This window comes from Cicer arietinum, chromosome 4 (genome assembly GCF_000331145.2).
Source record: "Cicer arietinum cultivar CDC Frontier isolate Library 1 chromosome 4, Cicar.CDCFrontier_v2.0, whole genome shotgun sequence".
Classification (NCBI taxonomy): Eukaryota; Viridiplantae; Streptophyta; class Magnoliopsida; order Fabales; family Fabaceae; genus Cicer; species Cicer arietinum.
Window position 1 is genome coordinate 58,843,694 of NC_021163.2, and position 12,949 is coordinate 58,856,642.

At 29.7% G+C, this 12,949-nt stretch overlaps 2 protein-coding genes and 1 long non-coding RNA gene across 4 annotated transcripts in view; all 3 read right to left on the reverse strand.

Moving 5' to 3' along the window:
- Positions 1 to 805, reverse strand: part of LOC101504372 (basic leucine zipper 9) — a 7,873-nt gene extending 7,068 nt beyond the window's left edge. The window contains exons 1-2 of one of the 2 annotated variants that reach the window (XM_073368068.1): positions 491 to 805; positions 5 to 42 (exon numbers count right to left, since the gene is read on the reverse strand). In XM_073368068.1, the coding sequence (XP_073224169.1) occupies positions 5 to 42; positions 491 to 736 (284 nt within the window). In that variant the 5' untranslated portion in view covers positions 737 to 805. The remainder of the gene's footprint in view (positions 1 to 4; positions 43 to 490) is intronic. The other variant, XM_004498492.4, reaches the window with a different exon arrangement.
- A 1,327-nt stretch (positions 806 to 2,132) lies between these two features.
- On the reverse strand, positions 2,133 to 3,803 carry LOC113786340 (uncharacterized). Its single transcript, XR_003472620.2, has 2 exons — positions 2,888 to 3,803; positions 2,133 to 2,660 (listed from the first exon to the last, which is right to left on the reverse strand). It is a non-coding gene; the product is annotated as an uncharacterized lncRNA (long non-coding RNA).
- Positions 3,804 to 7,723: 3,920 nt separating this feature from the next.
- Positions 7,724 to 11,265, reverse strand: LOC101504699 (26S proteasome non-ATPase regulatory subunit 11 homolog). Its single transcript, XM_004498493.4, has 2 exons — positions 11,107 to 11,265; positions 7,724 to 9,179 (listed from the first exon to the last, which is right to left on the reverse strand). The coding sequence occupies exon 2, from the start codon at positions 9,156 to 9,158 to the stop codon at positions 7,893 to 7,895; it is 1,266 nt and encodes a 421-aa protein (XP_004498550.1). The 5' UTR covers positions 9,159 to 9,179; positions 11,107 to 11,265; the 3' UTR covers positions 7,724 to 7,892.
- Positions 11,266 to 12,949: the final 1,684 nt, after the last annotated feature.

Here is a 12,949-nt window from a genome sequence, read left to right on the forward strand (position 1 = left end):
AATGCCTGCTGACGTGGCCTTCACAAGTTCCTTTGCTTCACCCTTTAAATAAACCAAATTCCATTCACACACAAAAAACCTCTCTACTCTATCACCGTTAATTCATTCAGTTTTACATCACAGCTCGAGTGCTTTCAACAACTTCAACCAAAACAGTTATTCCGTTACACAGTTAAGTCGCGTAGATATTTCAATTCACTAATAACAATTTCATTTTGTAACCTAATATTAAAATATTTTCAGAGGATAAATTAACACCGTTCTGTATATCATTAAACTCTAATTAATTTCTTTTTCTCCAATTTTACAAAATACTAATATTTATTTAAAGTTAAAATAAGCAACACGAATGTAAGGAAGCGTTCTCAGCAAGCTTGAAAGAATTTAATTTACCAAAATCACGTTGGAGGAATAAAACATTCAAACGTGCTTTTTCAATAGCGAATAATTTTCTTAAGTGCATAGTGTGTGAGAGTGAGAGAGTACTGACCAGATTTTGAAAATCGGCGGCGTCAGCGAGGTTACCGGAGCAAACATCGCCAACGACGGTGAACGGATCCACCTTAAACGGTTTCACGTCGTTGTCGTTCGCTGATTCGTTTGCTGTTTCGATTCCTCCGGCAATTGGACGCTTCGTGAAAAGTTCGTGATCGAATTCCGTTGTGATCCACTTGAGATCGTCGAAGCCGGAGAAAATTGAAGAAGGCGCGAGAATGGTGCTCCACTTTGGTTCCATTTCGCCGGAGAGAGAGAAAAAAAAAAGAGGAGAGAGAAAAGAAGAAGAAAAGGGACTAAGAGAAGCTGCTTCGTGCGTATAAATAGGAAAAGTTCGAAACATTAGATTAGATACGTGGCATTATACCAAAATTTGATTTCATTCCTTTTTATTTTTAGAATATCATCTTAAATTAATAAACTAATATAATACAATTTTGTTGGAATTTTTTATCAATCCAAATAAAACAAACTTAGTTAAAAGATGTGCAAAAACATATGTTAATCTTTTATACCTGCAAAACTAAATAATTAAAAAATAAACTAACGGTAAAATATTACAAAGACAATCTGCAATAAGTAAATTAATATAGAGAAATTAATAGAAGAGTTATTCATTGTTAGAACCAATTTAAGAGATTTCTCTCCACATCTTTGATAATAGTGCTAATTTTTCGAAAATTATTATCAAAACCAATAACATCAACTTTGTATCAATCTTTGAGAAGATGACAAATTAGAGAAATATATAGAGGTTTGATTTGGATCATCCACCATTTATCTGAATATTCAACATTAGTTTGTAATCATTAATAAATTTCCAAACTTTAGGTAATATCTTAGAGTTCTCAAAGATTTTTCCTTTATTTTAAAGAATTAATAAAAACAACTTTCATCTTAATCAAATTTTTTTACACCGGTAAACCAATTTGTAAGATCTCATAGGAAAAGTTAACATGTTTTGGTAAAATTATGAGATTTAAATGTTTAGATCAAATTCAAGTGTTTTCATTAAACAACAAAATTTGAAAAACATCAATATCATTCTGTTGTGCAAAAACATGTGCAAGTATACACAATCAAACAAATAATAAAGTGATAAATAAAGATCGTTCTCATGAGGATTAATTTAGTTTAGTCCTCGTAAATCACACACTCAATCAAATTAATTAGTGAGTGAAAAATGGATAACAATAATATTCATGTGATATAATATTATAAGATTGAAACAAAGTAAATAATGCTAAGGTTGAGATCTAATTGGTCAAAATGGTTAAACTATATTTCTTTTATATTGTCTAAGTTACTAAGTGGTGATTTGAGGTACTACAACATCTAAGTGCATAATATAAATCAAAGGTGCTCGTCAACAACGTGAGAAAATAAAATGGTATTAAGATTTCTTTATGTTTAAGCTCTCATTAAATCTCTTATACTGTACTTAAAACAATTCATTCACTTTATGGTTTTAAGTTTTATGTCTAAACTGTTTGGTTAGTTTAATGTATCTATTAATTAAATTACCATATTAACCACTTGAAATCTATTCATTAAACTCTTTCAATATTTAATGAGTCGATAATTAAGCTAAGTATCCACATAATAAATATATAGCATAAACATATAAGGGCTAAAAATGCTAAATACAAATACCCATCATTTTAAACATAACTAACTAACATCATTTTTCACATAATCCAATACAAACATTTTAGCTCATAGTGAAAGACAGTAACCATACCTAAGAAACAAATGTATACATCCATTATAACTTAAAAGAAGTGAAATAGAAACAAGCTAAGTTGAATCACCAAAGAGAACTAATGATTTGTCAACCAATAATACTTCAATCAAAGATACAAAATATTGCTCTAGTTCGGCTATGGAAGAATGAGAAGAAATAATAACAAAATGGATGGTGGAGGTAGGTGGTGAACATTAGCCCCAATTAGACTTAGGGTGGAGAGTTTCTCTTTAGGCAATGGACAAATCATAAAATGACAATGAAAGAGAAAAGACCCAAATAATTTCCTTGTCTTTGCAATCTGCACATGTCATCCAACCTCTCAAATCCAACTCGACAATCAAAGATCTTCAATTCTACTCAAGATAAATCAATCACGCACTAGTGCTACAGTACCTTTGAATATTTGACCTACAAAATCCTACACACCACAAAATATACGTGAAATCTAACATATAAATGTAAAAAGTTTTGCTTGACTCTAATTAACACTAAAACTTAATATTAGTTAAACTAAGTAAACTAACATAAATTGCCTAATTATCAAATAATAACTCAATATAAAAAGGCTAGATAACTCTTAAGAGTCTATCCCATCCCAATGTCTAATAGAATGGTAAGAACTTTTAATAGAGAATATATATATACCTTTCTTATTTGGTCCTTAAGAGAGATGATCTATCTAGGTTAAGGAAATGATGGGTAATTGGAGGATTTGTATAACTTCAAAAGATAAAAGTATCATTTATTTACTAACTGTGCATTCCAAATATTGAGGTCTTATAAAATTAGATGAGATATTTGAGACAACTCATACTAGGATGACCTAAGGGATCAAATCTTACAATCACTATCCAAAGGTAGCCTTGTTTTTCCAAATGTTAATGAAGTGACCAATTGCCACTCTCCAAAGACATATTCTTTTTGATAATCCAAAAATTTTCACGAATGATCCACCACGTATAATTAGGTAGGTGACTTAGACAAGATTTAAGAACCCCCATGAGGAAAATATCTGACTTTTAAATACTTAGTTAAGTGAGATTCTGGATTGGAAATGCCATCTTTGTTTAGTAAGCAAAACAATATGAAATGCTTTAAACCTTCTAAAGCTCATACATCATTTACTTTTTAGCTGACAATATTGGTCCCAATTAAGCCATTGATATTTTTTTTCTTCTCGTAATTGTAGCTCCACCAAATTGTTTAATCAGATACTCAATATGGTCATATAGACATGTAGACAACAAAAAATAACTTGTGATACACACGAGGTTGGATTGAACGACCTATTAATGAGTACCTCATGTTCTACTAAAGAAAGAAATTTCTCCTTTCAACCCTTAAACTTTTTCTAACCATGATCTTGAACAAAATCAAACACATGTTGTTTAGATCTTCCAACAAAAAGTTTTTTTTAATTTTTATATCATATAACTTGAATAAATAAATGATTCCACATATACCCGTACAAATATTATAAATAGTAGTTTAAATTATTGGAGTTATGACCTATGCAAAATAGATAACCTCCGTAACACATAAACAAATTTCTAGTGAAGGATAGTCATAAATTCAAACCGAAATTGAGGTTAATTTTAGAGCAAGTACACTGAATTATATAAATTTTACTTATCGAATTTGCAAATCAAAATTTCAAAAGGTTGGTCACATAATCAAAAGAAAAAGACAAAATATATTTTGTCTTTTAGTTTACTTTTACAAAGTATGTCATGTCAAGAAATTAGAAAAAAGTATTTGGTGGCCATAACATTAAGAGCGACGAGGATTGACGGTAGTCGAATTCGTGTGTCCTTACATTTGATATATTAATAAATATTTGATTATATAATTGAACGGTTAAGATTCAAGTTCATTAATATTTAAATTGTAAATTAAAAATAGTTTTTATTTATTTATTATATGATCGATAGTTGCCACACATTTGGCCATCAAAGACTTAATGATGAAAAAGTTCACACACAAGAAATTGACAAAGTGGTTAAGCAACATACAATGGGTACAAATCTAAGAAAAGGTTGTGCCACTAAAATATTATTATAGGAATTAGGAGCCACTCAATGAGACGAGGAACAAATTCCAAACTCTCACAAAGCTTTGCAAACTTTACTTTTGGAAAAGCATTAAAGGCATTTTATGCATTTTGGTATGGCTTATCAAGCACTGGAATGCATCGTCAAAGGTAAAGAAAGGATGACAACTATTGTTTGAGCAATTAAAAGTAGGTTTCTTAATGTGTAAGTTCTTAATAAAGTAATGGTGATTGATTGGGACAAGCACCAAACTTAAATAAAAAAAGTTGTAAACATGGTTATGTTTAAAAAAGCATGTTGAACCTTCTCACTATATTTTTCTTTTTATTTTTAATCCGATGGCAACATGAAAACTTTTATTATTTCTTTATTCTAGCTTCACCTTTTTCCTGTTATCATCACACAATACGCCTAACTTTATGAAGTTTCTTTTTGGGGATTAAACTTTAAATAGCTTAATTCCATGCTAGATCACAAGATAGTACAATCAAAATAATCAAACAATGATGTACTATTATTATTATTTTTTTAAAGTAGTTTTGGGGCATCCCTAATCTATTTTAATAGGCCATGCTTTAATTATTAGGTCTATCAAAATATAACCAAAAGTACACACGAACTAAATAGACCGAAGAAACATCATGGCAACTTTTATTTTAATTGTCATTATTAGTAATTAATATTATTTGTTTTTTTTTATGATTAAATCCGCTACTTTTTTTATCGTTTTATTTTCTAACTTTCCTACCTTAACCATTAATTAAGGATTAAAGTATTGTTTGGTTAAACGAAGAAGAGATATTTTAATGGAAAAGAAAGAAAGTAGAGATATGTTTGATTTAAAAATGAGAGAAAATAAATTTTTAATAGTTTTGTGTTTGATTCAAGGAGAAAAGAGAGGTTTTGAAGGGTTGTTATGTTATTTTGGTTTCATCATTTCCTACCGAATAAATAAGAACAAAATGAACTCTAAGAGATATTTTGCCTCACTTCTCTCCTAAAAATTGAATCAAACACAAAAATTTAAGTTTCAAACCAATAAAAGAGAATAAGTGTTAAAGAATATATTGCTAGCAATATTCAAAATTTTAAAATATTACCTATCTCTCCATCTACTCAATCTACCTCTAACTAAAACAAAACATAAATTTCTTAACACCTATAATTAGGGTCACTGTAAGATAAGGTAAGACACAATTAAGTGATCGTGTATTATATGGTGGATCATATATCTATATGGTCTTCCATAGACCACCAATGTTTAAATATTCTCTAACGACGACACCCTTTCAAAAGTAAAAATTAACGTGTCTTTTGGTTTTTACAGTTGACATAATGAACCAATTTACATAACGAAAAACAAATATGTCACAATTTGTCAAACCAACACAAATCATATTCATGTGTCATTTTTTATCTTTGCCTATATCCTCTCTCTTATCACTATTATAAACAAAAAAGTAGTCTCAAATCTGGATAACTATTATAAAAAAATGTTAGCTACTTTTAACTCATCTAATGTAAGTATTACTAATATACCCTACTTTAATAAAAAAAAAAAATTAAATAATTAAGTGTTTGATATTTAAAGAGACAATTTAGTAAATTTAAATTATATTTTACATAAAATTTAAGAAATTAATTGTATTAAATTAATTTTTTAATTAATTTTCTTAATCACTGTAGAAACAATTTTTTGTTTGTTTATAATAGTAACAAAAGGGAGTATGCTGGCTCATTAAGTTTTATGGGTGGTGTGGATCCTTAGGAAGTATGCTGGCTCATTGAGTTTTACATCTATATCTAGAGTAAGTTTTTAGTTTTTATAAGATTATAATATTTTACTTTTAATTTCTATAAAAAATTTCTGAATTTTTTAGTTTTTAGTTCTCAAATATTTTTTACTTTATTGAATAGAAAGCGACCGAAACTTTACATAAAAAATTAATTTTTTTGATTCGTTTGTTTCTTTGTTTTGTCTCTTTAAAACATGTCTATTCATAGATTGGGATCGAAAGAAAAAAGAGGGGTTTATCACTTAATACTCTAATTGCATTAGTCTTTTAAAAAATAGTTATAAAAAATAATAAAACTGAAAAACCAAATTAAATTATTGAACTCAATCACTTAAGTTGAAAATTAGTGAAACTATAAAAAATAAGAAAGTTCTAAATCCCTTTTACCTAATCTAAATAAAATATGAATTTCTTAATACTATAGACTTTACTGAAGACCAAGAAGAAAAAATATCAACACTTTAAATAACATAACCTAATCATTATAAAATCTATATATTAAAAATAACATAATTCCAAAGAGTCTTGCATCACTAGGTTCTTTTTGGGTCCAAACTACATCACTAGGTTGTGTATATAGCTTATTGACTTATTTTTCTGAGCTTTAAATTGGGCTGGGCCAGGCTCATGTAGTTGTTATCAAGCTGGGTTCTAAATGGTCCTCCTTAGAAATTGTGTGATCATTGATCAATTACTTCTTCCCTTTCATTTTGACTAAAACGTTTGTTCTATTGGAGAGAAGAAAGAAAAAACGTACACTTCTTTAATTGAGGGGAGCTTCCAATTAAGTTCATCTCGATTGGTGAAATGGTCGGTGTTACTATTTTTGTTTTGACAAAAAGTTAGTTGTTACATTTTTTTTAATAGACAAATGATAATAACTTTGTAGTTATCTTAATTTTTCATATTTGAACTCATAATCTTTTTTCTTAAATCTGTTTTTTTTTTCCCTTAAACTAAAAGTTATTTTAGTAGAAATTTATTTGATTTTGAAATGGTTTTTATCTTATATTGATCCTCTTACCTCTCCTCCAAATCCTCTTAAATTCGAGAGAGTAAAAACAACTCAAGGAAGAATTTTACTCCCCTTCCCTTCCTTTAGGTTGCTTTTTGCACCCCCTTCTTTATCTTATACATAAATGCACATTCTTCTGTTTCGAAGTACCCTTTTCGAAATTCAATTCCAAAACTCACTTACAAACTTGTAGATTCGAAAATCTGATCCCAGAGAGTTCCGTAAATTAAATTTTAATATGCTCAATTTATTCCAAAGCTGTTTTGTGGCCTAACCATGAATCCCACTCACTATCTCCTTCAAGGGAGACATTTTATTCCAAAAAACTGTTTCATCTAGAACAAACATAACTCCAAGTTCTCATCACGCAGTATATCAGCCCAAAAGGATCTTTGAAATTCCATGAAACTAAAGAATTCAATAGCATTTTATTTCACAAATTAAATATTCAGAATGCATATCTGTGGTTTGAAAATAAATTCTACAAAGTAAAAAAAAAAAAACAGAAACTAAATTTGCAAACCCATCATAATTGGATTCGTGCAAAAAGCGACACCTTTTGATATCAACCCTTTCACCAAATGTAATATTCATGAATAAATATCAAAACACATAATCATAAGGCCATAATGAAATGGTTTAATCGATAGATTCAAAAACTAAGAATATCTTTGAATTTGACAAATTCAGAAACTAAACAAATACTATCCAGCTCATCATTTAGAATTAAACATCAACAAAAGTATATCATAGATTCAAATCACAATTGAAGTAACCAAATGGAGATCTCATGCCATTATCTTGGCGGACCTTACGAAAAGACTGTCCACAACTTTCCCAACATTAGAAATGGTTTCTAATGTTGCAGGATATATAGCATCAGTCTTAGGGTCATCAAATATGACAAGGCATCCAGCACCCTGATCCAGAGTACCAGCAAACTTCTTGTCCAAAATCATCTGAGACATCTTCCGCTCCACATGATCCATGGGAAGTTCAATGAGTTCAGCAATATGTGCGATCTCAACCCTTGAGAATGGCTCAATCAATCTGCAAAGATTCTGCTCAAGAAGGGTATCATACAGGGATGACAAGTGCCTGTGAACAATTGGATCTTCCTCCAACTGCGCCTTGTAGTCTCGCAAAGCAGTTTCAAATAATTTTAGGGATCTTTTAGAATGAGCATCTGCAACAGCTTTCATCGCATCCAAGTCGGGACCAACATATTGCAGGCCTGCTTTAGAGGATATGATTCCAGCTACATCGTCTGCTTGACTCACCATGATCTTACACAACAACATATATTTTAGGCTAAAGACAGCTTTGGGATCTTCAAGAGCATTGAAAGACTCAAAAGCTTCAAAGAAATAACTATATGCAGTTTTGTAATCCTTCTCTTCAGCATGGAGAATCCCACTCTGCAAATCTATCGCACCTTGTTGAGCCGGTGGAACATAAATAGCATTAGCAGCAGTTCTTGCAGCTGTTAGTGCAGCTTTTGCCTTGGGAAAATTTCTTAAGGAGAAGTGTAGCTTGCTTTCAAGCAAGTCTATGTCTACAAGTAGGAGTTTATCATCTAATCTTCTAACCTCTTTGACCAAGCCATTAAGTAGAGTCAAAGCTTGTGAATATTCCTTAGTTTCCATCAAAAGAGTGGCAAGCCTTGCCTCAACTCGCTGCCTAAGAAAGGTACGCTTTTCATCGCGAGTCCATTGCACCATTTCTTTGCAGAGTGAAATTTGTAAATCAGATGTCCCTGGTATTTTAGCAACAGAATCAATTATTACCCTCACAATCTTTGCAGTTTTTGCCTTAGGAATCAACGAAAAGAAGGGCCTCAATTGAGTGAGAAGGCTACGCAGATCCTCTGCTCTATTCTCTTGCCTGAGAAGGTCGGTGAGGTTTGTGATGGCCTGCTCTTTCATGCGCAGAGCTTCGGGAGAAGATGAAGGATCACCAAGCACACGATAAAGAATGGAAATGGCCTCAGATGGATCTTTAGCCTCCAATGCCTGAGCAATGGACTCTGTTGTGGCAGGAAGAAAAGAAGACATGGCTTCAGCTAGGACAAAGTTCTGCAAGAAAATACATTTTATCAATAGTAAGAAACCTGAAAATATTAAAAGTAAACTTCACAGCTTTACATTGGTTTAATACTTGTAATGAAGAAAAGTACAAAACGTAAGCTGATATAAACTTGAAATAGAAATTGCAAAGGGTATACAGCACTAAGCCACAACAGTTTCATATCACTCTACAAGTATTATATGGTATACAACACTCGCAATAACAATTTCATATCATATAAACTACTCCTGAGTTTTTATTAAAATATCATACCATTAGTATTTCTATCAAATACTCAAATCTCAAATAGGCTCAGCTCAACCATGCCATGGAGTCAAGAAAAAATAACTCAAAATTTTGAAAAAGAGCATTAAGACTAGGAGCAAACAAGAACAAAAAGTTGAATACAGTATCTAGTTAGCTATAGAAAATTTCAAAAATCTCCAATAATCCAGGAAGATTCTTGTTTGATAATGATAGATAGGGCATTCAAACATTTTGACAGAGTGCAAATTAATTATAAGAAGAGGTGGTAATTTCAATTCCTGTAGGTGGCAAACTGGCAATATTTATAAGTTGCTATGCTAAAACAGAAAATCAATCACATGATGATGAAACAAATAATTGCTTCAATAAAGAATAGAAGTGGTATAAAGAATGATGTGGTACCAAACAAAAACATAAACAGAACTCTAACACTACAAAAGAACACGAAATTAGACCAGAAAAGCCTGAAACTAATACTGGAATAGTAATAGTAACAAATCTTCTGGAGGCTTTGACTTAAACACCGTATATATACATTCATAATTACAAGCTGGTACAATTTAAAGCATTGGCAACCATGACTGCTATGAATTTCAACCATGAACAAAGCAAAAAAACTCAATTCAAACATAAAAAAAAAAAAAGCGAATTAATTAGCATACATGCATTCATAATTAACATAGGCTTACAGCATAGACATGATCAGAAATTGACAATGGAAAGGAAATTGACTAAAATCACTTAAATATAACATGGAGAGCATTGATGAGAAGAAAAACAAGTATAACTTAACTTTAAAAGGCTATACACAACACTTCTCAACCAGATAAGATATCAGAGAATGGGAAACTTTAGGAAAACAATAAATTGTAGAAGAGACCAAGGAAATTCCTACTCCAACTAAAGCATCCAAACCACCTTAACACCATATCCGTAACTTGGTTAGATTTATAGAAACCTTTAACAATAGTGTCCCTCCTTTAATTTTTTTTCCAGCCTTTGATAGACAGTTGGCCACAAAAAGAAAAGAAAACCAACCAAACAAGCACTAACAAGTACAACCTAATATTCTATAGCATTCCACTTCAAACATCTAGTTGAGAAGGTAATATCAAACTTGAAAACTCCAAAAGCTATACCAGAATGACTAATTCCCAGTTTGGATAAACAATTTATTCAACAGCTTATAACATAAACGCTTATATATAAACTATTTTTATAACACAAGATAAAATAAAGTCAAATTGTTTTTATAAAATTGTTTTCATAAGCTATCATAAATAGGTTTTTCAAAATTATCTAAAAACAGCTTAGGGAGACTCACAAGGCTTATGTCAGTAGTTAAGATCAAATAAGTCAATCCAAACAACCAGCTTGGCCTTATCTGGATAATCAATACACACAGAATTCATTGATTTGAAATATGAATCCCAACCACAAGAACTAAATCATCAATGTTGTCAAGATCGCAAATTTCGACGAATATTCGCTTAATTTCTTTCAACCCACTCATACAAATAAAATAAAACTTAGTTTCCCTAATTTCATTTTATCTAGAAATTCAATTTGTGATATTTCTTTAGTCCCTATTTATATAACAGTAGGAGTTGAAAGAAAACCCTAAGAAGCAGAAAAGGAAAAATGTAAAATAAAGAAAGCAAGACATACTTGGAGTGAGTCGTTTCTCACGATCCTGTCGAGCAAACCAAAGGGTTTGGTGTTGAGATGCAGAAAGAGAGAGTGAAATTGAAAGTGAACAATAATTAATTCATTATTATTACTTGTTTCTCACGAATATTACTTTGCTCTTCTCTATTATTTTCGTCCTGGGCCGTTTTTAATTATTTATGTTTTGGGCTTAGTTTTTGCACCCTCTTTTTTCTTTCTTATAATCATCCACTTCTAACATGTTATTTACTTATTTTTTAAGTTTGCTTTGATTTTTTTTTAATTTGTTAGTATACATTTATTTTATATGATTTTATTATATATTTTTACCACTACTTTAAGATGATTTTTAATAACAATTTTTGAATTATATATAAGATGATTTATTTTAATTGATAAAAAAAAAATCAGTAGTGTCAAATTCATATTTTTGTTTGGAATTATATTTTTCTTCACTATTTGTATACGTTATGTTCGAAATGCATGTGATTATGGCATGATTAATTTATTTTAACTAAATATGTTAGTAAAGTTTTATTAGGATTATTTAAAAAAAGAGAGAAAATGTTAATATAAATTATTTTAGAAAATAGGCATGGCATTATTATCTCGTGCGGCCACGAAAGCCACTAATGAAGTTATTAAAATTTATTATATTGCTGATATGAGTGTGGATGTAGTAACTAGTAACCTCTTTGAGTGGAATGGGTTTCTAAATTTTAAAAGGTAAATTGGCACATTGGATGTTTGATGGAATGCCCATGTGGCGCTGAACCAATGTTTGTAACCTCTATGCGATTCTTTTATCTCCCAACTAAACGTTCAAAATTGACATTACCGATATCATTTATAGTCGAAAAACGCTTGTAGTAGTAGTTAATTTGATTTGTAACTGAATCGGAAAAGAAATTGTGAATTCTCTTCTCTTGGTTGTCATTGATCGGGGACGTGAGACTTTATTTAACTTTAAGGTTAGGTTTTAAATATTGATTTAGTTGTATTCATTTGATTCCTAATCACCGTATACTTTTATTTTATTTTATTTATTTATTTATTTTTATGTTTATGTCTTGTTAAACTCTAATCCAATAATTTTTCTGTTACGTGGAAGGAGACTATCAAAACACTATTGTTTTCAATTTGGTTGTAATCTAATTAGAATTGTCGTATAAATGACTTTGCTTTGATTGTAACAAAGAAAAAAAATGGTAACCAAATAGAGAAAGAATTATATATAGAGATGATATTTTTTAGACTAAATAATATACGTGGTCCCTTTAATTTAATTTCAATTTTAGTTATTTTTTTTTCTTTTTGATTTGAACATTTATTTTAATTTTAAGTGACAATTTGATCTTTTATGTTTTAAAATTTCAACAATATTATCTTCTTTTTTTTGCAAAAATTCATCAAAAATTTCAAACAAAACCCATAAAATTAATTATTATCCTCAATATAATGCAATTTCATTAAATTCATAACTTAAATACTTAAATAAACTCATATTGTCATCTCTAACAACATCAAATAAAGAATGAAAATATGAGTTTATTTGAAGATTTGAGTTAAGAATTTGATTATATTAGTATTACATTGAAGAATACAATTAATTTTATGGGTTTTGTTTGAAAATTTTGATTAATTTTTTGAATTTTTGTCAAAAAATGATAACATTGTTGACATTTTAAAACATAAAATTTCAAATTGTCACTTAAAATTAAAATAAATGACCAAACTAAAAAAAGAAAAAAAAAATAAAAGACTAAAACGTTAACTAAAATTAAGTTAAGGATCACGGCTCTTATTTAACCTATTCTTTATTAAGGTTTAAATTTAAATCAAA

Bases quoted from the DNA above. Each gene is read 5' to 3' on its own strand.
- LOC101504699 (XM_004498493.4), bottom strand. From the start codon at position 9,158: ATGTCTTCTTTTCTTCCTGCCACAACAGAGTCCATTGCTCAGGCATTG.